Source organism: Melospiza melodia, chromosome 3, assembly GCF_035770615.1.
Source record: "Melospiza melodia melodia isolate bMelMel2 chromosome 3, bMelMel2.pri, whole genome shotgun sequence".
Taxonomy (NCBI): Eukaryota; Metazoa; Chordata; class Aves; order Passeriformes; family Passerellidae; genus Melospiza; species Melospiza melodia.
The window spans coordinates 112,288,018-112,315,345 of NC_086196.1; the positions used below are offsets into that span (position 1 = coordinate 112,288,018).

The 27,328-nt window shown below is 51.0% G+C and overlaps 1 protein-coding gene and 1 long non-coding RNA gene across 11 annotated transcripts in view; both read left to right on the forward strand.

The window, feature by feature from the left end:
• LOC134416259 (uncharacterized) overlaps positions 1 to 16,047 on the forward strand; it is a 65,872-nt gene extending 49,825 nt beyond the window's left edge. For 2 of the 9 annotated variants that reach the window (XR_010027209.1, XR_010027215.1), the window contains 3 exons: positions 14,630 to 14,837; positions 15,414 to 15,682; positions 15,866 to 16,047. This is a non-coding gene — a long non-coding RNA (uncharacterized LOC134416259). Of the gene's footprint in view, positions 1 to 11,640; positions 12,007 to 13,469; positions 14,838 to 15,413; positions 15,683 to 15,865 lie in introns of those variants that run through there. The other 7 variants (XR_010027211.1, XR_010027214.1, XR_010027210.1 and 4 more) reach the window with 6 other exon arrangements.
• Positions 16,048 to 18,647: 2,600 nt separating this feature from the next.
• The window catches only part of KIZ (kizuna centrosomal protein), a 28,891-nt gene continuing 20,210 nt past the window's right edge, over positions 18,648 to 27,328 (forward strand). The window contains exons 1-4 of one of the 2 annotated variants that reach the window (XM_063152683.1): positions 18,648 to 18,793; positions 20,550 to 20,612; positions 21,930 to 22,077; positions 23,968 to 24,057. In XM_063152683.1, the coding sequence (XP_063008753.1) occupies positions 20,584 to 20,612; positions 21,930 to 22,077; positions 23,968 to 24,057 (267 nt within the window). In that variant the 5' untranslated portion in view covers positions 18,648 to 18,793; positions 20,550 to 20,583. Of the gene's footprint in view, positions 18,815 to 20,549; positions 20,613 to 21,929; positions 22,078 to 23,967; positions 24,058 to 27,328 lie in introns of both variants that reach the window. The other variant, XM_063152684.1, reaches the window with a different exon arrangement.

Sequence of the window (27,328 nt, forward strand, 5' to 3'; positions counted from 1 at the left end):
CAGCCCTCTGTGAGCAGGCAGGTTGTGTGTCCTGCCTGCCAGGGCTGTGTGCTTGGCTTCTCTGGCCTGTGTGGGGCTGCCAGCAGGGTCTGACCTGGACAGGGAACTCCCTGTGGGCTACAGGAGGTGTGGGTGTGTGGGTGCTGCGGAACCATGTGCAGGAACATCCCTGCCAGGCTTTCCAGCAGCAGCCATGAGAGGAAAGAGCATTGCAGGAGCTCTCCCTCCAGCCTGCAGCTTTCTCCCCTGAGCCATCGCTGTTTTATCCCCGTTCCAGCACTCACACACACAGATGGCTTGTAGAGAGGAAAAACGAGAGGAAAGACCAGGATTGGTGTGAGTTTTCAGGTGCTGCCCTGTGAATAATTGTGGATGCAGGGGGAAAGCGAGGAGCATTAGGGTAGGGTGGCAGGAACCAGCCTGGAGAAGCTTCCCTGGGGCCTGATCTGACCAACTGGCAGGTTTGCTGGGTGCCTTAAGAGCAAAACTGGGCAGGTGCTTGTCTGAGGAGATACCATGGGATTAATGGCCTCAAAAGTTGCAGCAGAACAAATTTAGATTGGATGTTGGGAAAAATTTCTTGTCCAGAAGGGCTGTTGGGCATTGGAACAGGCTGCCCAGGGCAGTGGGGAAGTCACCATTACTGGAGGGATTAAACAGATGCATGGATAGGACACATGGGGACGTGGGTTAGTGGTGGCCTTGGCAGTGCTGGGGAGAATGGCTGGACTTGATCCTAGAGGGCTTTTCCAACCTAAATGAACCTATGGGCTTCTGGAAAAGCCAAAAGGCAGGCTCAAAATCAATGCAGAGAATCCCAGGAAGATTTGAGTTGGAAGGACCTTAATGCCCATCTCATTTCACGGGCAGGGACACCTTCCAGAATCCCAGGTTGTTCCAAACCCCATCCAGGGGCAGCCACAGCTTCTCCCGGCAAAGCTGGTTTGCTAAGTAATAATTAGGTTATTCCTAATGAGCAAGGGGTTGGTGATGCTGCTCAGAGCCATCCTGCAGCTCCATGAGCACGGAGGTGTCAGCAGAGCTCCTGTGGGCTGGCAAACACCCACTGCGGGATGCCTCGCCCTGCCCCGCTCCGGGGCTCGGTAAAATGCCTTTTATTAAGATGAGGGAGGGGGAAATCAATGCGACTACACATCAAACCCGAACAAACCTCCGGTTTAGCAATTCCCGAGCAATCCCTCAGGAGCCAATGAAGGCCGGGTTATTTAAATGAGAAAGGCCGGGATGAATGCCTGCCTTTGTCCGGGCGCTTCCCCAAGGTGATCTGGGTTAAATCCGTGCTCTCAGGGTTAATTATCAGCTGCTTTTCTTTTAAAAATGTTTTTTTCCTTATTGACACAGGGGGGTTGATTTATGTAATATCCATCATAATTCCCAGATTTCTGTAGATTACAAGGTTATCCCCACGCAGTGCTCTGCTGGTGGAGGGACTCCATGCTGCCTCCCGCCTCACTCCGGCCACCACCCGCTCCCTGGCCCTCCTTAATTAGGGATGTTTAATAAGAGGGGCTCTGGGGTGCAATTAAAACCAAATAAAACAAAAAGGCGGCGTGGAAAAGCGCAGCCCTGCTCTTTCCTTCCATCTTCTCCCCCTCCCTGGTGTCTGCGATTCCTCTCCAGCCCACCAGGGATGGGTTTTGGGGACCACCAGCCCCAGCCCAGCCCAGCAGAAACCCAATCCTGTTCTCTCCAAATGGGGAAAATGGCCCCCCATGCACCTATGGGGTCAGAACCCCTCACGTGAGCATGGAGGTGATGTGGGGCCTGTGGGGCCTCTCCTGTCCTCCTCAGGAGTTCCATAAACCAGCCAAGGAAGAGGCCGGATTGGCATCCAGCTCTCCAAAGCAGGCCTCCCAGTCCTGAATCCCTCATTCCTGGGGAAAAGGAGCAGTGCCAGACCCCTCCAGTCCCGAGGTTCGAGATGCCCCTGTGGTGTTGAGGAGGTTTCCCTGTCTCCAAGCTGGGCTGGCAGGATGGAGGAGGCACGCCCAGCTCCCAACACACGCAACACCTCAGAGGCTTTGGGAAGGAGCATTCCTTGGGCCTGGCTGCTCCACATTACTCATCTCTCCATACTTATTTTACTTCCTCCCATCCCTGGGGTTTTTTTGCTGCTTGCCCCCTGCTCAGTGCCTTTGCTGGCCCTTTAGCACGGCCTTGTTTTCCGGCGGCTGGCCTGCATGTGGGCAGCCGCGGATTTCTGACAGCGCCGAGCGCGTCCCCGCCGCAAACCGCGGCTTTCAGGGATCATTCCACTCGACTGGCTGAGAAGAAAACTGCTCTGATAGAAACTATGTCATAATAGTTGGGAGCTGGATAACAACGCCCCGCTGCTGGGGCTGATCTATTCTCCTACGCCAGCGCGGGGAATTGGTCTCCACCAAAGCAGAAAATGGAGCTGGCTTTTCAGGAGGGTTTAAAATTAAGTGGCTCTGGAGTCACCAGATGATGGTTTCGGTAATATTTCTGTGGCCAAGCCAGCCCTTTCGTTCTGGGAGGTGCTGGTCTGCAAAGCAAATGTCCCACAGCACCAAACCAGAGCTCCCCACAAAAGTTTAAGTTTGGCTTTGAGCTCCCCAGGCTGCACTGCTGGGGATGGGAGGTGCTGCTGCCTCTCAGGAGTGACTGGGGGGAAGAGTGATGATGAGAGGAATGACACATGCTCTGGATTTATCAAGAATGTCTGCCTAGGTTTGCTTTGGAAAGGCAGAAACGAGGGGGCTGCTTGAGAGTGAGGGCTGGGCACCTCTGGCGACGGCAGGCAGAGTGACACAGGGTGACAAAGCCACCACTGGAGCGGGGCTGGAATAACGGGCTCCTCCCATGCCCGTGGCACTCCATCCCAGCTGGCACCCTGGCAATCTGAGCAATTAGTTTAACTCTGGCTGTCCAGTTTGGTTTTATTTTGCAGGGGAGGATGCACAATGACCGCACAGCAGCCACGGAGCTCGCAGCAGGTCCCTTCCTGTGGCTCCAGGCAGTGTCCCAGCTGGAGGCTGCCTCACAAGTGACGTTTTTCCATGATCCCAGGCCAGCCCAGCCGGATGCTGCAGCCATCCCCTCACTGCTGGCCGCTGCTCCCTGTTCCTGGCGCGCTTTGTGCAGCTGGGGTTGGCTCGTGCGATAAATGGACGCCGCTCAAAAATATGACTCCTCTGAACTTTTTAACCTTTACACGAAAGGGAGGAATTCTAAGAGCAATGGGTAAAATTCAATTAACTGAGATGACAGAAAATAATCTACTGAGCACGTACATCAGGCAATTGGAAGCTTTCATACCTTTCAAAAAGGAAATAACCTATTTCTTCCCTTGTTATCTAATGACACAGGAGTTTATTTCTCTGGGAGCAGTTACAAATCTACCTAATGGGGCCTAAATGCTGTTGCCAGGCAATTAGGGGTTCATTGTGTGGCTAATTCTTTCATTTCCGTCGCGCTGGTGATTGCAGTGGCGGGCAAGCCGAGGTTCCTGGGCCGTGTTTGCCCCCTGAGCCAGGTTTGCTTCTATGTGGAATACACCTCTGGCTCTGCTCCTGTGTGGAGCACACCTCTGGCTCTGCTCCTGTGTGGAGCACACCTCTGGCTCTGGATGTGCCCATTCTCCATGGCTCTGCCCAGGGCACCCCTGGCCTTGTCACACCGTGACTTATTCAGTGTCTGATCCATGAGTTATCCCGTCCCTCTGAGCTGATTCCAAAGATTCCTGCACAAGCCCGGGCAGCTTTTGGTTATGAATGAGTGCAGAGAGACACACAGGGGCATTATTTATCTAAAATATATAAGCAGGAGGAATCTTCATAAATCACAGGCTGCTATTATCCTGGGGTTCATTACAGCCATATCTTTTTTTTTTTTCTACAGAAACCCAGAATACATTAAACACCCAAGGCCTTTGAAAGGGACCTTTCAAACCTGTACAATTGCTCTGTTTATCCCATTCCTTTAGCATTTCATATTTGAAGTCTGTTCTGCACAATCAATCTTAAAATTACACAATTGATCTTCAAATTAGGATTTAAGCCAGAATTTATTGAGGGGAAGCTCCTATATCTGTCTGTAGGAATACTGTTGTTTATGACCTGAGGAGTGGGGTGGTTAATTCTGGAGGGACAGCCTTTGGAAAACTGTTTTAAATTGGGCCCTGCTCATGTCAGGCCTGTTGGGGAGTACTGGCAGGTGTGGGGGAAAGGCTGTGCTGTCCATCCTGTGGACCAGGATGCTGCAGGAGACCTGGGATGCTGCAGGAGGCCTGGGATGCTGCAGGACATTGCTGCCCTGCGGTGGCACCTCACAAGATCATTCCAGAAGGCCCCTCCTTGGGCTGCACTAATCAAGGGCCGTGCCCAACAGTTTACTACAGCATTTAATTAAACAAATTTACCTTTTGAGGGAAAATCCTTCGCAGGCAATTTGGGTTCTGGTGTATCAGAGCCTTTTTTTGAGGTGACTAGTGCTTTTAACCACTGTCTAAAGTGCAGGCGGTGTTAATTAGCATATTTAGGATTAAGTAGATTTAGCATGCAGTAATCATTCCCTAATTCAGTAAGAACTATCTCTGGTGAATAGTGGACATTAATGACAGTTGCAAGAGCTTAGATATTACATAATCACTAATTACATTCTGCACAATTAGCGGAGACTCCTCAGTGTGAATGGCTAATGGCTGATTTGTGTCAGCAGCCTGTTCTGGCTGTAGAGAAATATAAACAGTCTGCATAATGTTCTGAGGGAATTAGCATAGGGAAGGAGGTTATCTGTGGAGGTGGGAGGCCGGAGGAGCTCTGATGGATGGGCTGAGCCTGGAGCCAGTGTCGTGCCTGGACACACACCTGCCCTTCCTCATGAATAGCCTCAAAATGCCACCACGCACTTCGAGGCTCTCAGCTTCCATGGGCAGAGGATAAATCTGGCACCCAGGGGCCTCTGAGGGAGTGGTGGAGTGTTCTACTGGGTGCTGAGTGAAGATGTGCAGAGCTGGCACCCACAGCCAAAGCCTCAGTTCATGGAAGCCTCATGCTCCGTGCCAGGGAGCAGGCAGGAGTGAAGTAGGAGAGGGCAGTAGGGCAGGAGCAGCAAACTGCAAGTGCTGCTTGGTTTGTTTGGGGTTTTTCCCCACCACTCTCTCTGTGAAAATAAAAATGCAATAGTGTCTTGCCCTGCCGCATTTGGCATTTCCTCACCATTAACCATTTCCTAAAAGGATGAAAAAGCTGAGCTTCACTTTCCGCCCATTGTGCGTTTCAAAGCTGCCCCTCAGGGAAACCTTGGGCAAACCTTCTGGGGATTTGGGCAACACTGAGGTGGCAGGCAGGGGAATCAACCCATGCCCCATTAATTTTTAATGATGGATTCCTACAAGCAAATTCAGGCTCCCACATTTGTTGTGATTAAAACGAGGAATAGCAGTATTAAGCTGAGGGAATAGTTTTGGACAAATCCCAAGCTGGAGACCGGCACTGGGCCCCTATACCTTGAGGTATTGGGTATTTTAAATTAAGATTGCATGTGGTTTTAAAAGGCATTGTCAGAGCAAAAGCAATTTAACAAAAGGCAATGTATCTGACGGCGACTCTCCTGTCTGCCAAGTGCTCTTCTCCGCGAGCGCATTGTAGGGAAGCAGATTACATCTCCTGAATATTTTTGTCTGTTGCTTGGTTCATTTTCATAATAATAACTCGCATCCGTCTCCATCCTTTCATGTTGAAGGGTTGCAAACTATTACACAAACACACCCGCTCCTGCTGCAGCCACCTCCAGGGAGGGGCCAGCCGGCGGCTCTTGGCAGCGGGGAGTGGGACGTGGTGACCTGGGGGGATGCTGATCCCTCTGCTCGGGGGCATGGGGGGTTCTGGGGAGCCCCAGCCTGCAGCTCACCCCACCTTGTGCCTCCAGCATGGAGCTGTGGGTGCCTGGATGCTGGGGAAACGTGGGGCAGGTGAGTCACGGTCCTGCCTGTGCCTGGGGGGGACCTGCAAGGGATACACGGGGCCCAGGGAAGCTGTGGATGCCCCTGGATCCCTGGGAGCATTCCAGGCCAGCTTGGAGCAACCTGGGATAGTGAGCGGTGTCCCTGCCCATGGCAGGGGGTAGAATGAGATGGACTTTAAGGTCCTTCCAAGCCAGGATTCTGTGTCTGAAGGAAAACACCTCAAAGCCCTGGAAGCCTCAGCGAGACTACTTCTGCCTCAGCACACGAGTGGCTGTGCCCCATTCCACACCCCCAAGCAGGACTTGGGGAGGGTTTATAACACCTGCAATATTGTTTCCCAGCTGCTGGGATGTTCAGAATTGAGGCTGAACATACTGGCCTTTGGGTACCTTGTCTAGAAACTCCATTTTTTCACCCCTGAGGGGCTGGCAGCTAGGCTGGCACAAGGTAAGGAGAGCAATGGTGGGGCTGAGGCCAGCAGGATTTCTCTCCTGCTAGGGAGGAGCAGTTCAGCAGTGCAGAGATCACCATGTTCAGTTAAGGTCACTCAAAGCCACGTTCCTCAGTGTCACCAGTGGCTTTTCTGTGGCAAGGACCAGTCCCTGCTGCTGGCCTCACAGCGTCCCAGCTCCTCCAGCCTGGAGCTGGGGGTTGGACACAAGGCTCAGGCCTCAGCACGGGGCAGCATTTCCCTAAGTGCTGTTTGCTGAGGCAGGTGCTATTCCTTACATTATCGCCAGGACATTTAAATCTCACTGATTGGCATTGTTGTCTCAAAGACAGTGTTTTTCCTGCTGAGAAACTGCATTAGATCGGCGAAACGGAGCTCATTTCCATTCACTCAGCAGTCTCTCTAGAAATGACATGCAGTGCTTGAAACTGTTTATTTCCAAATTCAGGCCTCCTCCGCATCAGTCATCAGCTTCAATTACCAGTTTTCCGGAGCCGAGCCATCAGGCAGTCTGACACGAGGGTCCAACCTAATTCCCACCTTCTCCAAAGTCAAGAGCATAATGTGCAGATGAAAAGGTGGAAAATAGCCTGGACTTCATTAGCATGCAGAGCCCGGCTGTTCATTTGCTTGCTGCGAATGGAAGTTCTGACACTCGGCGCCTTCTGCAATATGAGAAAAGTCCTCTTCAGAGTATATGATGTCCTCACCAGCCAGCAAAGGTCATCAAAAAGGCAGGCGCTGACCTTGCTCCCTGCTCTTCATGACTAGTTTATTGATTCCAGGAACACCTCATTACATGCCGGATCAACATATTATTGCCATGTTCAGCGGCTGAATTGTTTACAAGTGTCTTTATAACCAGCAGAAAGCCTTCCGGATGATGCATGACTACACTCATTTGGATGTGACCTGCCAATTAGATGTTATCCGATCCGGTGCCGTGTGTCCTGATCCCTGACCGGGCCCGCTGCCCTGCATCAGCACGGGCCCATTTACTACTTCTTTCGAACGGCTCTTTGGCAAAGTGTCCATTAGCCTGTCAGTCTGTAAATATTTTATTTTATTTTTTTTATTTTTACCTCGGGCAGAGCGGTGGAGGCGCCGCCGGCGCTCCCGCTCTGTCATTTGCTATGCATGAAGTTGATAATCAGCTGGGGGAGGCGAGGGGGTGTTTTATGGCGGCGTCTGATGGCCATTTGCAGTCAGCGTGCGTGGCCCGTGCTCCCGCGCCGCGTGCCACCCCGCCACAGGGACCCGGTATATTTTATTCCAGCGCCGCGAGACTGCTGATTTATCGGTGGGGGGAAGGCAGGAGCGAACCCTCCCCGTGCTCAGCCTCCCCCTGCCCTGCCTCCAAAGGCCCCATAACTTACCACCCAGCAAATGCCTTCCCCCTTCTCCATCTCTGTGTTCTCCCCCGTTAATATATTGCGCTGCGTTATTTATCCCGCAGCCCGGGGTGTTTACACGCGCGGAGACGCGAGAACTTCAAAAATAAATCACGGGGCACGACTACTATTTTAATCTCTCATTACAGACACTTCTGTGGCTCCATAAAGAAAAGAGTGGCGCACAGCAAGTCTGTAAAGAGAGATCTTCCGTGCCAAAAAGCAGTGTTGGGATTTTGGCTTCCGAGCACCAGAAATCTCCACAGGCTGGGGTTTTGATTTTTCCTCCTCAGTCTTTGGTGGTGGTAGGGTGGCTGAGATGCCAAAGGAAGCTCTGTGCAGCCATGGATGGGGCTGATGTGGCAGTGCTAGGATGTCCAGGGGGGCTGTGGCCTTAGCTGGAATATGATAAAATGTTCGCACGCATGGCACTCTCTGCCCAGAGCTCTGCAAACATTAATCAAGTTGCCCAGCGGCCCTTGGCAAGTGTCAGTGCTGAAAGCCCCCTGCTGGGGTTAAATCCAGGGGCCAGAAGGGCTAAAGGGCTTCAAGGGTGAACCCACAGCCCCAAAAACACCACATCTCCAGCATCCTGCTCTCCAGAGCCAGCATTGCATCTCCCCAATCCCAAAACCTACCGTGCCAGGCCCTGGGCTGCCAAACCACAGGAATGTGACAGGAGGGAGGGATGCCCGTGCTGGGTGACAGAAAACAGCTGAGGGTTCAATTCCCTCCTTACAACATGAAGCGTTGGGAATTGGGGGCTGGAAAAAGGGGGATTTGAATTCCTTAAAACAGCACAATTAGCTTCCAAAATAAAAACTGGAATGTGTTTATTTAATTAAAGCTGAGGCAAAACACACACTCAGGTCAAACCAGCCTCAGGCTCCAGAGACAGCACAGTGCATTGATCTGAATTTTGGAAAGGAGTGGAAAAAGCTTCCATTTCCCAGCAAATCCCTGGCTCTGAGCAGCCCTGGAGCTGCTGGTGCTGAATATTCAGAGGGCTGATTCCCCACGGTGAGCTTGGAGCCGGCGCTGCAGCCAGGTAACAGTGGGAATGGAGCCTGGGAGCTCCAAATCCCAAATGTGGGATCTCCACCGGGCGCAGGGATCTCCATCCTCCAGCAGAGGCACCAGGTCTGGCCTGTCCCATGGTCCCAGTGGGGAGTCTGGCCTTGTTTTGGCTGTGTTAAGCCTGCAGTGGTTTATCAAGCCCCAGACATCCCTCCAAAATTGGCACCTTATCCCTGCGCTTCTGTTTGTGTCCCTGTCCCTGTTACTGGATTTCTGTTCATGATGTAAATTCTCCTTTTAGATGGGAGAAAATAATCAGCTCTTTATGACAGCAGACATGAAAGTTGTATGACTATGGAGAAGTGCATTAACCTTTCCTTTAGCTTGGAGAACTTCATAATCTTTTAAAAATCAACTTTTTATTAATTTTGGAATGATGCTTAATGCCTGAGGGCAGTGAGGAGCAGTGGCAGCACCAGTGGAGCTCTTTGCCACTCTAACTTAAGGTCAGGCTTGCGAGTGCTGCAGGAACCACAGCCCATGCAGATATGGAATCATGGAATTGTGAAGGTTGGAAAAGCCCTCTAAGATCACTGAGTCCAAGCATTCCTCCAGCACTGCCAAGGCCAGCACTAAACGGTGTCCCCAGGTGCCACACCTAGACGTCTTTTAAACCCCTCCAGGGATGGGGACTCAGCTCCAGAGCACTCAGCCCCAGCTGGTGGTGCTTGGCCAGCCTGGAGCTGGACCTCTGCATCCATATGGGTAAGGTGAAAGGAGCCACCTCAATTTTCTTGTAAGATTGAGTTTCCCTGGGAGAAAATCAGGATGTCCCTCCTGGGCTGAAATTTGGATTTAGCAGGGCAACTGTCAGCCGTTCTTCCTTGCAGACTGGGCCAAGGAGACAGCCAGGAGAACCCAGCCCCTTTCCAGGGGGCTGTGCAGGGAAGGAAGCAGCTGAAGGGCTGAAAATGCCGCACCCAGCGAGAGCAGCTCATGGGGCCACAGACCTCACATGGATCCACCTGGAGCCCGGAGCTGGGGGCCGTGTGAGCCTCTCCAGGTGGTGTGCACACACTGGGCAGGGTGGGCTCTTATTAATTACTACTAAAAACTTATTTCACATGTTGTTCTTGATGGGATTTTGTTGCAGAGGGCTGCTGATATTTTAGGGATACACAGGGCGAATCTCTGTCCGCGCAGCCAAATCCCCGGGCCGGGGCTCTGGAGCCTCCGGCACAGCCCTCGCCGAGTGTTTCCAAACTGAATAGTCATTGGTTTGGCAGATAATTCAGAAACTATTTGTATGAGCTGTTTATCAAATTATTAACTGCACAGATGTTGTTTGGTTGAAGAGCAGCTGAACCTTCTCTCTGCCAGCCGGGGAGACAAAGGTCTGCAGGAATAATTGGAGATGTGCATGGAATATTAAATTAATTTACTGCTCTTAATTCTTATGCAAATCCTGACCTCTGATAGAGCCTATCAATTACCCTGCACACAGGGAAAAGAAAGGAGAACAGTTTCTTTCTTTTCTTTCCCCCCCTCTCCTTTTTTTCCTGTTGTTCTCCAGTTTGGGGTTTTGTTTCTTTGTTGTTGTTGGTTTTTTTTCCCTTTTGAAAGGGAACTTGGGAAAGGAAATATTTGTGGGAAGAAAAAAAGCCATTTATTTGTGGTGCAAAGGGCCAGGATTATTTAATTGAATGTCCCGGTTGCAGTGATGTCCCCTGGGAGACAGGGTGCAGTTTTTAACATTGTGGGGTGCTCGGGGGAGGCCTGGGAATGTAGGCAAGAGCCAGGCTGGAATAGCTCCACATGCTTCCCCAGAAGGGGCCCCACTCTGCCAGCACCGTGGTGGGCTGAAGTGGGAGAGGGCTGGAGGCCCGGGCTGATCCCAGCCGGGTTTTGGTGGGGCTGGGGGCAGGAAGGGGCCCCTGGCTCTGCTGGAATCCAGCCGGGGTGCAGGTGGGTTATCAGGGAGGGCTTCCTGCCCCGACAGCGGGGCTGATTCTGCCAGTAATTACCAGGGAAGAAGAAAAGGAATTTGTTGTGAGATCGCAGGTAAAATGAAGCAGGATTTAATTGGTCCTCGTTAAACAGAGCTGGGTTTGCAATATGGAGAAAGGCCTCGTCCGGGCAGTGTTTAATTGGGGCTGTGTGTGCGCTGCTCAGCCGGTGCTTAAAAGGCGGGCGCCGGGGCCTGTTCTTTCATCCCATTTTCTAATAAGGATAAATAAACAGGATGAATAATGCCATCAGTCTCTCCCTCGACCCCTGTGAGACCCCAGCAGTGCAGTGCTGCTCCCTGGGATCCATGAATCCAAGGCACACAGGATCCCCCGGCTCGGAGCACCCGATGCAGCACCGATGGGCTCTGTTAGCAGAACCCCCAGGTCCAGCTACGTAGCAGTTTGGGGAATTCTCTGGTTAGTGGCTGTCAGAGGAGAGCCTGAGGAGGGGATGGGGCTCAGGAGGGGAAAGGAAGGAGAAAATAATGGAAAATAAAATTCTATCTTTCCCTTCTATTTTTCCTCTTTTATTTTTTTTCCCTCCGTAAATCCTGGGAAGCGCTGGGAGACTGCACTCCCCCTCCCACGCCGCCCACTCGGGTAATTTCATTTATCCCGCAAATCTAATTAGCAATCCGTGGCTGACATTAATACAGATCTAATGAGGCCAGCGATGACCAGATTATCAGGCGAGCGCTGACAGAGTCTTAAAGGCACATCAAGCCCTGCAGTCAGTGGGACCTGGCAGGGGAAAAACTGCTTGAAAGGGGGAGAAGAAAAAGGAAAAAAAAAAAAAAAAAAAAAAAGAAAGGAGGAAAGAAAGAAAAAAAAATTGACGAGGGAGGGGGAGAAAAACATGAGGAAAAGCAGTGCGGGTAGGGCTTGGCTGCTTAGCTTATTAAGGGAGCTGGAGCTTTGCTGGACGCAGTTTATCCACCAGCATCGGGCCTCTGTCCCTGCCTCTCCCGAAATACCGTTCTGCAGAGGAGAAAAAGGAGGGGGGAAATAAGGGGAAAAAAATAAGAAGAAGCTGGAGCCCAAGGAGTCGCCGTGCAATTTATTCCAAGGGGTGGCTGTTGAGAAGGCGGCAATTTGCGGCGGCCGGGGGTTATTTAGTGCGATATGAAATCAAATGATCCTATTGCTCAAATAACAGTGTCTGGGAGGAGAAGCGAGCGCGCTCCAAAGGTAATTGTCTCCAGATGATATTCCTATTATCCCCCAATCCCGGCCTAAACGCTGCCAGCGCCGGACTGGAATCGATACGGGGGGAGGACCGGGGGGATCCCGGGGCCAGGGGGAGGCATCCCCGGCGCTGACCCCCCTCGGGAAGGGCGGCAGGGCTTCGGCAAGACCCCAAATTCCCTGTGGCTGCTGCCTGTCCGTGCCTCGGCGGGAGCGGCAGCACCGGCGGCAGAGCCGAGCCCGGAGCCCAGGTAAGAAGGGACCGACGGGGGGACGGGGAGCGGGAACCCGGGCCCCTCCGTGCCCCGGCGGGCAGCGGCTCTCCGAGCGGACCCTTCTGCATCGCTTCACCCCAGCACAGGCTGCCGGGTCCGGGGCGACCTCCCGCGGCCCCGGTTCAACCCCGCCGCGCTCGGTCAGCCGCTGCTTGCGGTCACCGGTGCCTGCGGTCGGTCCCGTTTGCCCGGAGCCGCTGGAAGCGCAGCCAGACCAGGGGCGGTTTCACTCTGGATCCCCGGCTAGCGGATGGAGCGGCGGCCCCCGCTCTCCGCGGCGGTGCCCTATGGTAAAATCGCCGCAGTTCAATGGCTTTGAGGGAAAAAAAATCCAAAGGGACGGAAGGCGGTGAGGGGGAGACGGGAGCGAACCGGCGGCACTTACCTGGGCGGGGGTCGCCGGGGCCGGGGCCGGGCTCGCTCCGTGGCCGCAGCGGCAGCGGGGACCGAACGCTCCGGGTGCGGCAGCCCAAGGCGAGCGGCGGCCCCGCAGCTGCTCCCCAAAGTCCATCGGGGCGCCCCCCGTGCCCCCGTGGGCTGGCCGGGGTTCCGCCAGGAAAATCCCGGACGGGGATTTCCCCCTTTCCGCCTTTCTTTGTCAGCCTTTCGCCCCGGCGGACAGCGCGTCCCCGGCGCTTCGGGCATAGAGAACAAACGCGCTCATCCTGCAAAATAAATAATGCGAGTATTGAGGGAGTGAAACTCCGGGCTGGGGCGCTCAGGAGTGTCCCGGCTGGGGCAGCTCTGTGCTGCCGGGGGCCAGGGTTTGTCCCGGAGCCGTAACAGCGGGAGGTGGCTGCGCTGAACTAGCGGGGACACTGAACACGGGGGGCGGCAGGAGGAGAATGCTCGGGGTCAGGCGCCTCTCTCGGGTCAGGTCCCGATGAGAACAGGGCACAGGTCACCCCCCGGGCCGCCAGGAGAGGCTGGTGGGGTTTGTGTGTCTGCAAACGGGCAAAGCATTTGGAACCTGAAGCCTGGAAGTGAGCCCCAGCCTTTGCCCACCCCATGCCGCCTCGCAGGTATGTCAGAACGCGTTTTTCAGCACTGTCCAAATGCGCTGTTGGAGGGTTTTTCCATCTCTGCTCAAGCCCTTTTGTCAGCTTCAGCCTCAGGTTCCTATTTCTGTTTGGCATGTTCTGAATGGAGTGCAGGGCCCAGGGGTGCTGAGCTCCGAGCAGACAGAGTTTAATTAATTGAATAGTCCTGTGCTTGTTCTCCCGCTTTTTACAAACAAATGAACAGTTGATATGTGTGGATCCTTTCATTCACCACCAGAAAAATCCTCTGCACAGGACAGGGGGAAAATGCCTAATCAGTCACAGCAAACCAGCATGGTGCTTTGGGGTGGGAAGTGAAAAATACCATGTCCATTCAAACTTGGATTTCACAGCGCTGGAGGATCGGGAGAGGCAGAGTGCAGGACTTGCCCCAGGTGAGAGCTGGGCTGGCTGCACAGGCAGTGCTTCCTCAAAGCACTCCCAGGTTTGGGCATTCAGCTCCAGACCTCTGGCAGAAGTGAGACTGGAACAGAGGCAGCAATAAAGCTGTGCCCAGGCAGGAGGTTGGGGTTCCCTACGGCGCGAGCTCAGAGCTCCACGCTTTTTCCCCTCCTGCTGATCCGCTCGCTTTTATTTTTCCACCTGGTGACCCGCAGGTGTTCCTGCTGAGACACAGATGTGGAGGGGGGCATGTTTGAATGCTGGGCTGTGAGGAAGGCAGGGATCCTCCAGGGACCCCGTGTTTGTCTGTGTGTCTGTCCCAAGAGCCGCGCCCGGATCCTGGCCCCACACACCACACGGCTCGCCCAAGTGCCTCCCTTTGTTTCAAACTCTTGGAGCCTGGAGCACTTGTTGAACCTGACCACGAGTGCATCAAAGTGGCTGACAATTAGGAAATAAACAAATATCATTTGAGGTGGTCTTGGGCGGAATCCAGTCATACATAGAAGGGCTTGTTGCTGTTGTTATCATTTTGAATATTCCTCATAGTTGGGATATTTGTGCTGTGCAGCGGTGTCCCCGGCACAGCAAACATTGCATTATCTCTCTGTGCAAAGGCTCCATTAATCACACCAGACAATGGGCCAGACACATCCCTTTGAGCCTGGTGCTGGGATCCTCTGGGCTTTTCACCTTGTCCAAATGCTTCATCCCTGTCAATGCAGGCAGCAGCTCTTCAAAACCGATGGCTCTGAACTCCGACAGGAAAACGTCTAAGATTTCCCCAGTTATTTTATATTCTCCCTTTGATTTTTCATGGCTTGTAGAAGCTAAACTTTTTCAGTCTTTCTGTCTGTACATGAGATCAATCCAATCATTTATTAAAACACTAATGAATTTGCCTGATAGATCTGTGTCCTTTAAAGCAGCAGCAGCAACAGTGGCAAGCCTGAGATCGAGCAGGATGGAGTGGCCTGGCCAAGCTGTGGCCCCACTGGCAGGAGCTTCAGAGTGGACAGAAGAGGGAACACAGCTTGGTGGTGAAGGTGCTGTTCTCCTGAAAGAGGATCCTGGCAAAAACATGGCTTGGTGCAGGGGATGGCACGCTGAAGGCGAGGTAGGACCTTGTGTGCTGGGAACAGGTGTGGGTGCATGTCCCCTTTTCCTCACTGCAGCAGGACTGTCAGGCACAGGGAATCCTGAGAGCCCCTGAGGGATGGTCTCCATCCCACATCTGTGAGGAGGGGAGCTCATGGTGCTTGTGGCAGGCTTTGCCTTGTGCTGGGTTCTGTCTCCTTGGGTCATGCTGCAGCTGAGTGGGGCCCTGGTCCCCCCAGCCATGGGACTCCAACAGGCACTTGTGGCACTGAGCTTGGCTGTGTGTTGTGAGCCATTTCTGCCGCTTGCAGTTTGGTCACTGCAGGCCTGAATGAGCCAAAATACCCTCTCCTGAACAGAAATACACCAGAACTGGTTCAGCTTGGGGAACACAAGTTGAAGGAGCCATGGCACAGGGCGCTCCTGAGTGTGAGGTGTAGATGCTTTCAGGGAAGATGAGGGTGGAACCCTTTGGCTGTGAGTGGTCAGGTTCAAATTCAGCCTCCGGGCTCACATCTCAGAAAGCCTGAATTCAGTTCTCATTTTTCCAGGGATGGGGAAACTCAACACTGTCAATCTCCTCTTTCCTCTTCAGACAGCAGCAGACACTTGAATGGAGACTCCTCGTGTTTACAGCCTGGCCACGAGTGACTGAGACCCGAAATCTCCCTGACGTCCTCTCTGGATGCTTGGCCTTGGAACAGCCTCATTTGTGCCACACCTGCTCCCTTCCACTCGTGGAGCCTTCTGTGCTGCACAGGACACTGGAAAAGCACTTGGAGATGGCTGGAGAAGGATGGGGCTTCCTGAAAAATGGTCTCTAAACCAGGCCTTTCCCTGTGCCGTGGCTCATTAATATCAGTGGTATGTGCTTATATCTCAATTCTCCGGGATTAATTAAAAATCCATGGACAGTGACACGCCTAGGGGCTTTTCAATTATATCACTTTTGGCTAAGGCCATTACATTTGTAATAAACATGACATGCTTGTAACTGCTGCGGTCTCCAGGTTTTTGTGTACTCAGCCGTTGTGTTCTGTGTTCCAGGTTTCTGCTGGAGGAACTCTGTCACCTTCCCCGAGGCAGCAGATCTGAGGCCAGACGTGGTGTGCACTGCTTGTGCATTCAGACACGAGTAATAACAAGTTTGGAGGAACTGTACCACTTAATAAAAGCATTTTATTACATTTAAATGTATTAAAATGTGAACATTAAATTCAACGCGCTAATTACCGCTCCCAGGCATTGCCGCTGACAGGAAATGGATCCTCACAATTGCTCTGCTGAGATCACTCACTGCTGTTACTGCTCTTTGGTTCCTGGTGTGTTATTAGTGCTCTGCATTTGGGACTTGAGTCATTAACAAAAGGGACTCGTGTTGGGCATTATGTAAATTCTGTATGTTTTCACACAGCTACTGGGGCCTGTGTTATGTATCTCATTGACAAAAAGAAAAGCAAATGCATTTGGCTCTGCCCTGGCTTGTGGGCGAGGGATCTCAGGGGTCACCCAGGCACAGAGAGGGAAAACCTCTTCCTAACGCATCTCTGTGTTTCTGCAAATCCCTTTCCAGGGAAATTTGTCCCCCCCCACCACCACTTGCTGCATGTCCCATGACACCCTACCACGGACACTAACAATTCCTGCTTACAAGGTGTTTCCCACTTTTCTGGGAGCCAGGGGCTTCCCATCCCTGCTGCAGGCATGTGCAGCACATGGATCCATTGCCCTGGAAAACTGGGAAAGCCTGCCAGGGGTCTCTGCTAGGTGAGAGACCTGTGGCCAAGTGCTCAGCTCCATGAGGCCAATCCCTCACCTTCTGGGATGTGGTTACTTCTCAGAGAGGGGGATGCTAAAGGACACGTGGCTGCCTCCCTAAATGAAAAAGAGTGTAAAGCTGTTCAGATTAGTGCACATCAATCCCTGCACTGGAATCAAGAGATGCTTTGGTTTGGCAGCACTGGGGACAAAGCCATCATTTCGTTCAAAGTGTACTTAATGCGACAGAAGGAGGCAGCTTCCTTTGACAGTTTTACAGCTCTTATCAGTTTACATCAAAATTAAATTAAAACAATCTAAAAGAAGTGTGAAGTACTGCAGGGAGAATACAAATAAAACACTCCTCTTTGTAGGCTTTCAGGGAAGGGACCACATTCCTTATCAGGGATGGGAGGATGGAGATTATTCTTGAGTCAGTTATGAGCCCAGAGGCTGCAGTGAGCACTGAGACACAGAACAAAGTGGGAAATACATCGGGGGGACCAGGCTAAGGCTCCTTATTTCCTTATTTTTCCTTAAATAAATAGCAGGATGTTGAGCCCTGCTGCAGTTCAAACACCCTCAAGCCCCAGCCCGAGGTCCATAGTGAATCAAAACCTCCCAGGGCTGCCCAGGAGACAAACTGTGCAGCCCAATGGGTCAGGGACCATCAGCCCCTTTCCACCAAACCCTCAAAACTGGAATAAGGCTTCCAGTTTTTTCAGTTTGGGAATAAGGCTTCTAGTGGGGTCACGATTTCAGACAGTGCTGGAAGTTTTGCACTGTTTTAGGTGTTGTTTTAGTGAGCACAAATATTTCTGAAAGCAGGGTCAGATTTCACCAGTGGGCTCTTGTGAAGGTGTGAGGGAGACCTCCAAAACACATCTTTGCTTTCAGTAAACAGAAGAAGGTGGGAGAACAGTCTTCATGACAAGTGCTCTATATGGGAATGCAATACTAAAAGGCTCCCAAATCCTCTGCTGGGCATTCCAGGAGTGGGAAAGCTCTGACTCAAGCCAATGTTCTCCATACTTTGTTGAGCTGGGTATTTAGACGAACACACATCTGAGCCAGGCTAATTTGGGGACAGCTGGGTGCCACTACATCCATTCCACAGAGCTTTTCACTCTGTGTTTAAATCCATGAAGCTGAGCTGGAGGCTGCAGGTGTTGAAAACACCAGGAATGCTGCTGGATCTCCAAACCCAGTCTAGGAACCCCAAAAGCTCCTGATCCCCCCAAGGCCAAGGCATGTCCCTAGCCAGAGCCTCCAGCTGAGCTTTCATGTGTCTGTTCTTGGCCAGAAGTTCTAACGAAGCATAATTACTGTGATGATCTTGTACTAATTGTACTCTGATTGCCATCCTAATTATGCTTAAGCATTTCACTGCTCTCTGCAATTTTGTCTATTGATGTATCGCTTCTCCTTCATTTCAATTATTCCCGCGCTATTCAGATTTTATTGGGGCCCTGGAATTTAAGCACTCATTTGGCAACTTCCTTTCAAAGGGATTGAAGTTTTTATCTGCAAATGAAAGGCAGGCGTTCTGTTTTCATTCTCCAGCTGGAGATGTGAATGCAGGGCTGGAGATGGCTGTGCCCGGCTGTGGCTTCTCCAATATGAATTCTGGAGAAGTAACAGCACCAGAGGGACACAGTGGCACTCCAGAGGATGGGGAAATCAGGGTGGCTTTTTTATTGAAATCCATGGTGTACAATAAACTCGGCAAAGCCAACTGTAACTGTTCAGCAGCTTTCAGTTATTTTTTGGATTGGCACTTTGCAAATTTCCCCCTTTTCCTGTGATATGGATAGGTGCCCTCCAGCACCAAGCTGGGGGCTCAACACCTGCGGTAACAACGTGGTGGTGAGAGATGGGATGACGATAAATAATTATATATATTTTTTAAAAAAAAAAAGGAAATACAAAAAGGAAAAAAAAAAAAAGAAAAAAAAAAGTCTTCAAGGCTTCCAAAGCGCCTCTGGGCGGCGCAGGCCGCGCCCGCCCGTCCCCATGGCAACGCGGGGCGGCACTTCCGGGGTCCCGCGCGGGGCACGGCGGGAGCCGCACGTGGGCACCGGCGGATACCGGGATCGGGAACGGCACCGGGATCGGGAACGGCACCGGGATCAGCGCCAGGATCGGGGCCACTGGGACCGCCCCCGGGCACCGGCGCCCCCGGGATGCGCAGCCCCGCGCCCGCCAGCCCCGCGCCAGGTGAGCCGGCTCCCGCCGCGGGTAGGTGGGGTTCAGTTCCCGCCCAGGGAGGGCGGATGCTTTTCCCCTCCTTGCTCTCATTCGTCTCCCTTTTATTTTCCCCTTGGATATCTAAGTTCTAGAGGGCTGGGAAGTCAGTCAGCAAAGATTAGGCTCCTGGCCGATGGAGCACGCCGGGACGTGTAGCTGGACTTTAAATCCCCTCTCAGATTGTTTATGGCCGGGGTTTATTCCTGGTGCTGGGCCCTTGTCCAGCCCCACGCCCGGGGGTTTGTTTGCTGTGCCTGTCCCAGGAGACCTTCCCTGGGTATCCCTGCCTGCCTGAGTGGCTGCTGCGGGCAGAAAAAACTGAAAACCCACTCTGGTGGGGCGGGAATGGGTTTTGGGGAGCCGAGGAACTCAGTGTGCTCCCTGCGGGATGGGAGAGTGGGAAATGGGGATCAGAGCACACATCAGGTCACATCCATCGGCTTCTTCATCCCTTAGGATATCGGTGTTCTCCACTGAGGCAGGAAAATTACTTGGAGAAGTGTGCAGGAAAGTTACTTGGAGAAGTGTAAAAGCAAGATCTTGAAATCTGCGTGTGCTTGGCTGTCCATGGCATAAGAGGAGATTGAAGGGATGAGATCCCAGATGGAGCGTGGCTGTTAAATTGTGCACATTTAACACGCAACCCTAATCCTGCTCCAGGCACTGCCAGGATCACATGGCTCAAAGGGACGCCTTGATCTCCCAGGCAGAGAGGCAGAAGGGTTTTTCCTGTTTCCCTTCTCTGCAGTGAAACTGTGAAGGGATGTCCGTGTGTGTAGGGAGAGCCCAAATCCATGAAAAAGTGTTGGGATGTGTGATGTCCCCTTTGCTGCCTAATGACAGCCTGATGCTGTTCTTGAAGAGGCTTTGCTTGTGGCAGGGTTTGCAGGGAGAATCTGCTGGAATCCTCTCTTGATTATTTTCAGTTTTTCCCTCAGGGCACGGTTGTTCATCCTCAGGTGCAATTTGGAGCTGTTTAATAATGGCAGCTTTACTCTGTTCCCAAAACCACCTTCCCTGTGGGATGGCTTTGGGAGAGGTGTGGGTGACTTTGTCGTTTGGCATGTGTTTGGCAGTGCCATGATGGCTCCATAGGCTCTCAGCACCACCAGGATTCCTGCCTGACACTTGTTCCTGCAGCAGTGCTGCAAGTGGGGCTCACCTGCCTCTAGATGGACCTGGCTTGGGTGCCAGGAGGGAAATATGAGCTTGGTTTCAAGTTCAGTTCCTAGATAAAATACTTGGCTGCATGTGAGGTCTGTAAGGGGAGGGGTTTTGGAAGTGTGTTCTAATCCATCCCTGTGGCAGGTTCAGGGCAGCTGTCCTGGGAACAGCCCCAGCCTAGTGTTTCCTGCATGGAAGGGGGTCTGTTGTGGGACTGTGGGGCAAGAAAGGGAGGGGTGGGCTTGGGAACTGCCCATGGTGGGGTTCAGAGCCCTTCCTGGGCTGTCTCGGGTCTCTGAGTGATTTGGTGGGTCCCGTGTGGGTGTTCAGGCATCTCTTCCCTTGCCAGCAGCCCTGTTCCAGTGAGGAACAGAGAGAGGGGTGGGAGTTTGGAGTTGTTCAGAGCTGGGCTGGCACATGAGTCTGTAACTCCCAGCAGATCTGACCTCTCTGCTCAGCAAGGCTGTGCTCTGCAAAACCCCTGCAAAACCCCCTCATTCTGGTGTTTGGAGATCTCAGATGGTGAAATGCTTTTATCTCACTGTGTGTTGTTTTCTTCCAGTGAAGCCAGAAGGCTGGAATTAGGAAGGCAGAGAATGGAATACACAATGGCTGATCCACACCTGTAAGCCTGTTTAAAAGCTTATTAAGGGTTATTTTATTTTAGTTACAAAGGTTTAGTTATCTTGGAATGCCTTTAGAATGTTGTCTTGAAGGTTTTTCAGTAATAATACATTTATATTCATGTTAAGTGTAATGCAAAATTCATGTCTTCAAGTTATTGATGAAATAGCTGCAGCAGTAACATAAATGCCTCATTCTATGGATACTAAAATCTTGGGAATAACTAATGTGCAGCTTGGCTTTATCCTGTTTTTACAAAATCACCGCAGCTTAGTCCATGCTGGAGAATCCCAGGGTCTTAGAAAGTTGAAAGCCTTAAGAAGCGCTAGGGGGTATTCCAGGTTCTGATCCTGTTCTTTGGATTCTTTCTACAGCAACTATTTAATGTAAATTGCATGGGCGGACAGTCTGTACAAAAAAACCCAAAAAAACCAACCAAACAAACAAAAAAACCATGAAACCCAACCCTAAACAGCAAACCAAAGGAAAAAGAAAAAATCCAGAAGCCCCAACAGCCAGACAGGACTGAGAAGTGTAATCCAATGTTCCATTCCTTTCCTCAGAGGTGTTCTGTAAAGCTCCAGGGACTGGGTGCTGTGGGAGCCCCTCTTCTGAAAGGGGCAGAAAATGCAGATACAAATGAAAGAAAAAATATCTGGACAGGTGGGGCAGCATCACATATACTTTGTTCCCTGGTTTTATTTGATTTGGTTTAATACAACAGATTTAGCACTGCAGTTTCTCTGAACATCTAGGAGGCTTTGGGTCGCAGTTTTCCTCCTGGCTGAAATGGAGCTGTGAGCCAGGGGCATCTTTGGGTGCCCATTTCCCTGTGTTGACATTAATGCCTGTGGCTGCCCTGGAGGCACATCAGGAAAGGGAATCTGGTTTGTAGGTGGGAGAGAGCTGGGTCAGATGCATTTCCAGTGCCTCTCTTGGTGGCACCATGGATTTAGGCAGCTGTGAAACCCCAGCTTCGCTGCTCCCGCTTGGGTGACTTCCAGAACACGTTCCTCTGCTAGATTTCATTTTGATTTAATGGCATAGGAGTGACTAGCACATAATCCATTTAAAACACAGTTAGAGAAGATTTTTTATATATTTACCTTTTGGAACACCACAGCCCCTATGTACATCTGCAGATAAGTGGCACATATATATTTATATAAATGTAGGTGTGCGGAAGAACGAGTCTTCTCCTTTTTGGTGTCTGGGGCAGCTCCCCTCAGTGTTGGTGTGTGTGTCTGAGGCAGAGGGATTGTGATGGATGCTTTTGGTTTATTTTCACTCTTTAAAGTGCTTATTCTTTGCCCTGCAGAGCAAGGCAGAAGCTGCAGAGGCACCTGGAAGCAGTGTCAGCACGGCAGCAGCTGGCCCTGCGCCGGAACCAGGCCCTGCGCCGGGAATTCCTGCAGCTGGAGGCTCACATGGAAACCACAGGCTGGGAAAACATCTGGAAGATGGGAGTATCTTCCTCTAAGACTTGGTCATGGGTGTTTGCTGTTGTTATGCAGGAATCTCTTGGTATGTCCTAGAGCTGGAAGCAAACTCCATCAGGGTCTGTATTTCAGGTTGTAGGATAGACAGGTCTGAAGTACCCCAGATTCAAGAGATGCTGTAAGAAAAAGCCAAGCTCTGAGGTTTCCTGAGTCACATTATTATTATGTTGTTGTTGTTTTTCCTAAAGTACAGTTTGGGATGTTGCAAAGTGATGATTCCAGATTTTTAAAAATGAAATTGCAATGTCTGCTTATGCCACTGATGCATGGAGCCAGGTTTTTAAGGGATCACAGTCTGGGAGGGAAATGAGTTCATTCTTGCTTTCTAAAAGCAGTGGCACTCCTCAGAAACGTTTGGCTGTGTTTACTCCTCACACAGCAGTAGCCTGTTGGATCTGGTGACATTCCCAGAACATCTTTTCCTGGCTGCAGTGCAGTAGCCCAGAATTCAGAGCCTGTCGCTGGGGTGTGCCATTCCCTGCCTCTGATTTTTACTTGTTACTTGAAGCAGAGCAGGAAGGGGGCTGTGCTGCAGTGCCAGCTTTCCCCTGCTGTTCTGAAGGGGATTTTCCTTCTCAGCAGCTCTGGTGCACACCAGTCTGCCCAGTGTCAGGGCTGGTGGCTCTGACACCTGCTGCGAGTCCCAGTCCCAGTGCCACAGGTCGAGCTGCACATGGGGTTTTTGTTCAGTGGGGTTTTTGTTCAGTCCTTCCATTTCTGTGTTCCTGTGCCATCCATTTTATCTTTGCCAAGTTACAGTTACTTTTCAGAGCTGCTGAACAAATGACATCTCCTCTGTGTTAGTTATGGAAAGCAGGAGAGTTATGGAGCATGCAATCATTTAATCTATCATGGGAGCACACAGGAAGAAATTATTGCTGTTTTCTCTCCTTTTTTTCCATAGAGAATGCCCTTTAGGAGTGCTTTATCACAACTCTGTGCACATTTATTATGTGGCTGTAGCTCACAAAACTCCTTTTGTTTCTGAAAGATGCATGTGTTTGGTTAGTAATTTTTAGGAGTATAAATAAATTCACTTCAGCTTGCAGCAAAATCCAGGAGTTACATCTGAGTTTCTTTTGAGCATCTCAGCTCCTCACATGGTGAGGTTTTGTTCCCTAAAATTCAAGTTTGCTGAGTGGCTCCTACTTGGGAGCGGAGCGAATGGCAGAGGCGGGTGAGTTAATTGTGTGAAGGATTCATTCCTAAGCCTGTTCCTTGATGCAGCATGGGTCCTGCAGTGCTTTCAGCCCCAGTTTGCTGCTGCTGCTGCTGCTGCTGGGGACTGCAGTTAGCAGCATGCAGGATTAATTACAGGTGCTGCCCAGCTCTGCTCCCAGCACTGCTCCAATAAACCCCAGAGTGTGGCAACGGAGCCTTCCCTGCAGGGCTGCTCTCTGGACATTCTGCCAGGCATTGTTCCTCACTACAGCCCAGCCAGTTTTAAGATGGGGTATGAAAAACACGTTGTGGAGCTTGTTTCATCCCAAGTGATGGGTACACACCACAGCAGCAATATTTTGGTGCTACAGGTGCTGGTTGGGATGCAATAAATACAATAAATAAATACAGTAATATGAGCCAACAGGTTATTGCTGTTCTGTGGGATTCTAAATGATGGGCATGAATAAATGTGTATGAAAGCCCTGCAGCAGATTGTGTACAGGCCACGCTGCCTGGGCAGGGGAGCGGAAAAATGAGGAGCAAATGAGATCCCTGCTTTTCAATATGGTCTGAGTTAAAAAGGCTGTGGGGGCTTTGCATTTAAAGGTGCACGTTTTGCAAAGTGGTGTCTCTTGGGCTGGGGGGGTTGTTCGGCCTCCAGTTTTGTGTGACGGATTTGTTCCCTTTTAGGAGCGGTACGGAAGGGAAATTAAAAACCTGTTATCCCTTCGAGAGGGCAGCTTGTCAGCAGGAGGTGACAAGGAGGCAGGACCCAGCAAGCAGGTAATGGGGGGGAAATGGCCTTTATTCAAACTGTGCTCTCCTCGGAGCTGTGCAGCCTTTCCATGGGGATTGCAGTGCTGGCACGTGCAGTGTGAAATTGTGTGTAGCACCCGAGAGAAGGAGAACCACCTGGATAAAAAGTGCAATAGTTTCATCCAGAGAGCCAGAATTAAAAAAACCTCTGACTGTTTGCACACGTCTTTTTGTTGGCTTTTATAATTCCTGTGCTGGATGGTGTGGAGATGGTCGTGACCGAGGAGGAAATGTTCCTAATGAGGGATATTTGCAGAACTGCAGCCGAGGAGCCGTGTGCTGTGTTTATAATTTTGTGTGTTTTGACCTTTCCTCAGAAGGAGCAGAAGGAGATTGCATATCTAAGGAACAGACAAAAAGACTGACAAGGAATACTTAAATATCTGCTGCCATATATCTGCAGTAATGCAGGCTCCTAATCCCTCCTCCTATCTCCATATAAATGATACAGTTCAAGACCGGAGCTGTTTTCTCCACTAAAAGCAGCAAAGCTCTTTTAGATGAAATGTCTAAAAACATCTTGTAATAACTTGGAGCATGCTGGCAAGAGTAGTCACTTGTGACTGTGTGTGGAAGCCCCTCAGCCAGGCGGCGCCGGAATAGGCAGGACGGGAGCATCACTCCATTATTCCGAGGAGCCGGCAGCACGCGCGTCCCTTAGGCTACAGCATTCATTAAGGAAAGCTTACTGGGCTGAAAGCTGGGAACAGATGATAACGGGATATGATTTTCATATTTAATGCATTCCTTGGAAGAGTGTGTGTGCTGCAGATTGATAGAAGAATCAACTGCTACTTTACTAAAAGACTTTCTAGTTTGCCCTATAGCTACCGATGGAATCATTCAGCCAAGAAATTAACTTTTTCCCCTTTTACCTGCTTTATGTATCTGCTAAGCAGGCTGCTGGCTGCCAGGGAATGTTATTATGCAGTTAAATGTTTGGTATTTAAGACTCTTATCAGAAAAGAAACAGAGGCCACACTATTTTGTTTTTATAGTAGGAGGAAGGTTTTTGGTTTCCTTTCTTCAGTGCATTAGCAGTCGTTAATCTGAGTTTATAGGAAGTTTTCCCCATAGATTAAAAAGTTAAAAACCTTGAATTTAGAGCGTTCTTTAAACTGTAATACACAAAGCAGTGAAGCCTAGCAGCCTTGACCTATATAGGCAGGCCTGTGGCAGGGTGCAAATTGTGGTTTGAACTGGGAGGTGTTGTGGGGAAAGGTGAGTTTATTTTGGAATGTGAGCTGTCCAATTAGGGCAGGCAGTGTGGGAGATGGGATTTCCAGCTGATGGAAAAGTTGTCATCAGTAGTGGAGCATCAAAGGCTTATGCTGTGACTTGAGGGTTGAAAAACTGTGGGCAGGATTTTGACGCTATGACAGTGTGGTGTGTACCCAAAACTGTCAAATTGTGTATAATAATGGAGTGGATTGTGGATTCCTTTATCCCCTTCCTCCTCCTTCCCAAAAAACAGGTAACTTCAGCTACATTGTATGTTTTTGTCATGTCCCTGTGGTGTGTTTCAGCTCTTAATTCTTTTTTTTTTCACATCAATTGTGTTGCTTCTGTCCAAAGCACAGGAGTTTGTTCTCAGTGATGTGGCACTGAGTCAGTCACAGAGAGAGTGTGCAGTCAGCACATGGGATGTCCAGAGTACAGCTTGTGGAACTGGTTTTATTTCCCAGCCCTGGGATTGGGATGGGCTTCCTTCAGGCTGGTTGGGATGCAGTGACTTTGTGATGACTCCCTCAGTGACATCTTTGGGGATCATCTTTGGGCCTTGGGGACCCAGGAGGACAATCCCAGAACCAGCAATATCCCAGTGCTGAAGCACCTCCAGGAGTGTCTGGCACGTTCCTGAGCCATGGGAAATGTGCACTTTTGGCTCCCAGTGTCAAGGGGCGTCCTTAAGTTGAGAAGTCCCGCCCTGAAGAGCTCCTTCCCAGCTGGCAGAGCTGTACAGCCCAGGCTCCTGGATCCCCTGTGCTGGGGAGTCAGCTTGGAGCCTCTTCCTTGGAGCCTTCAGAACATTTTGGGCATGCTGGAGCCTCCCAGGAACACCTGTGGGTGGCAGAGTCCCTTCCCAGGGAAAGGGATTGATAGGAATGTGCTGTGCCTGTGCCTGTTTGAAATCCATTTGTTTTGGAACACTGCATCCAGGAGCTGCCAGAGCCGAGCAGGAGGCGTTTGAAAGCACCAAATCCCACGCCTGAGAAGTAATTAGGAGGAACCTGAGAGCAGTGGTGATGGAATAAGCTGTGAACTTAATCTGAGTGGCAAACCTTTGCTGCTGCTTAGAATGACTTCATGGCTTTTTGTTCTGCTCCTTGTTACGTGGAATTTGAGCTTTTTTAAGGAACCTTAGTCACAGAGCAGACAAGATGCCTTTGTTTCCTTTCAGCTGGGCTTGGCAGCTGACTTGGTGTGGGAGGAAGAGGTCAGGCAGTGAAAGAGATGGGAGAGGTGTGGAGGTGACTGCAAATTGTGCTGCTGGAATTTGGGGCTGGAGAAGAAGCCCTGCTCAGTGTGCACAGTGGCATTACTTTGGCTAATTTTGGCTTTGCATAAACTGGCCATGACCCTACAGCAGTCATGGTGTGACAGCAGCCATTCCTCCTAAATTGTCCTGATTGAGTAGGTTTGCAAAGGAGAAGAGGCAAGTGTTAAAACAAAGGGATTTGGCAGCAGAGTGGTTGTGTCCTGGAGCTGATTTTGTGCAAGTTCAACAGTCCTTGGAGGAAAGTGCCGTTCAAAATGTGTCTGCTCCGTGTCCTGTGTCACCTGGTGGGAAAGGCCATGTCACTGCCATGGGAGGAGCAGGAGGGAGACTGTGAAACGGAGTTCTGCCTTGTTCCATGGTGTGAGGGAAGCTGGATCTGTTGAGTGACTCAGGCATAGAATACGATGGTCCCTCTGGGCCTTGTGGGCAACTCTAAATGTGGTGCTTTTGTCCAGGGTCTCCAAACCTGTGTAGGATCCTAATCCCAGAGGTTTGACGCTAAAATCCAGTCACCATTGAGATGGGTTTGATGTGTGGGGGTCCCTTTGGCTGGGCTAGGGGTGCAGGCAGCTTCTGCCACTGGATGTTTTGGCTCATGGAGCTTTAGTGCAGATCTGAGCCATCATTTCACACTCTGATGCACAGGCTGTGTGCCAGGGGTTGTGTCATATTAATGCCACAGCAAAGTCTTGAATTCTGTGACACTTTCCTCTTCAGAGCCCAGCGTGTCACCCTCAA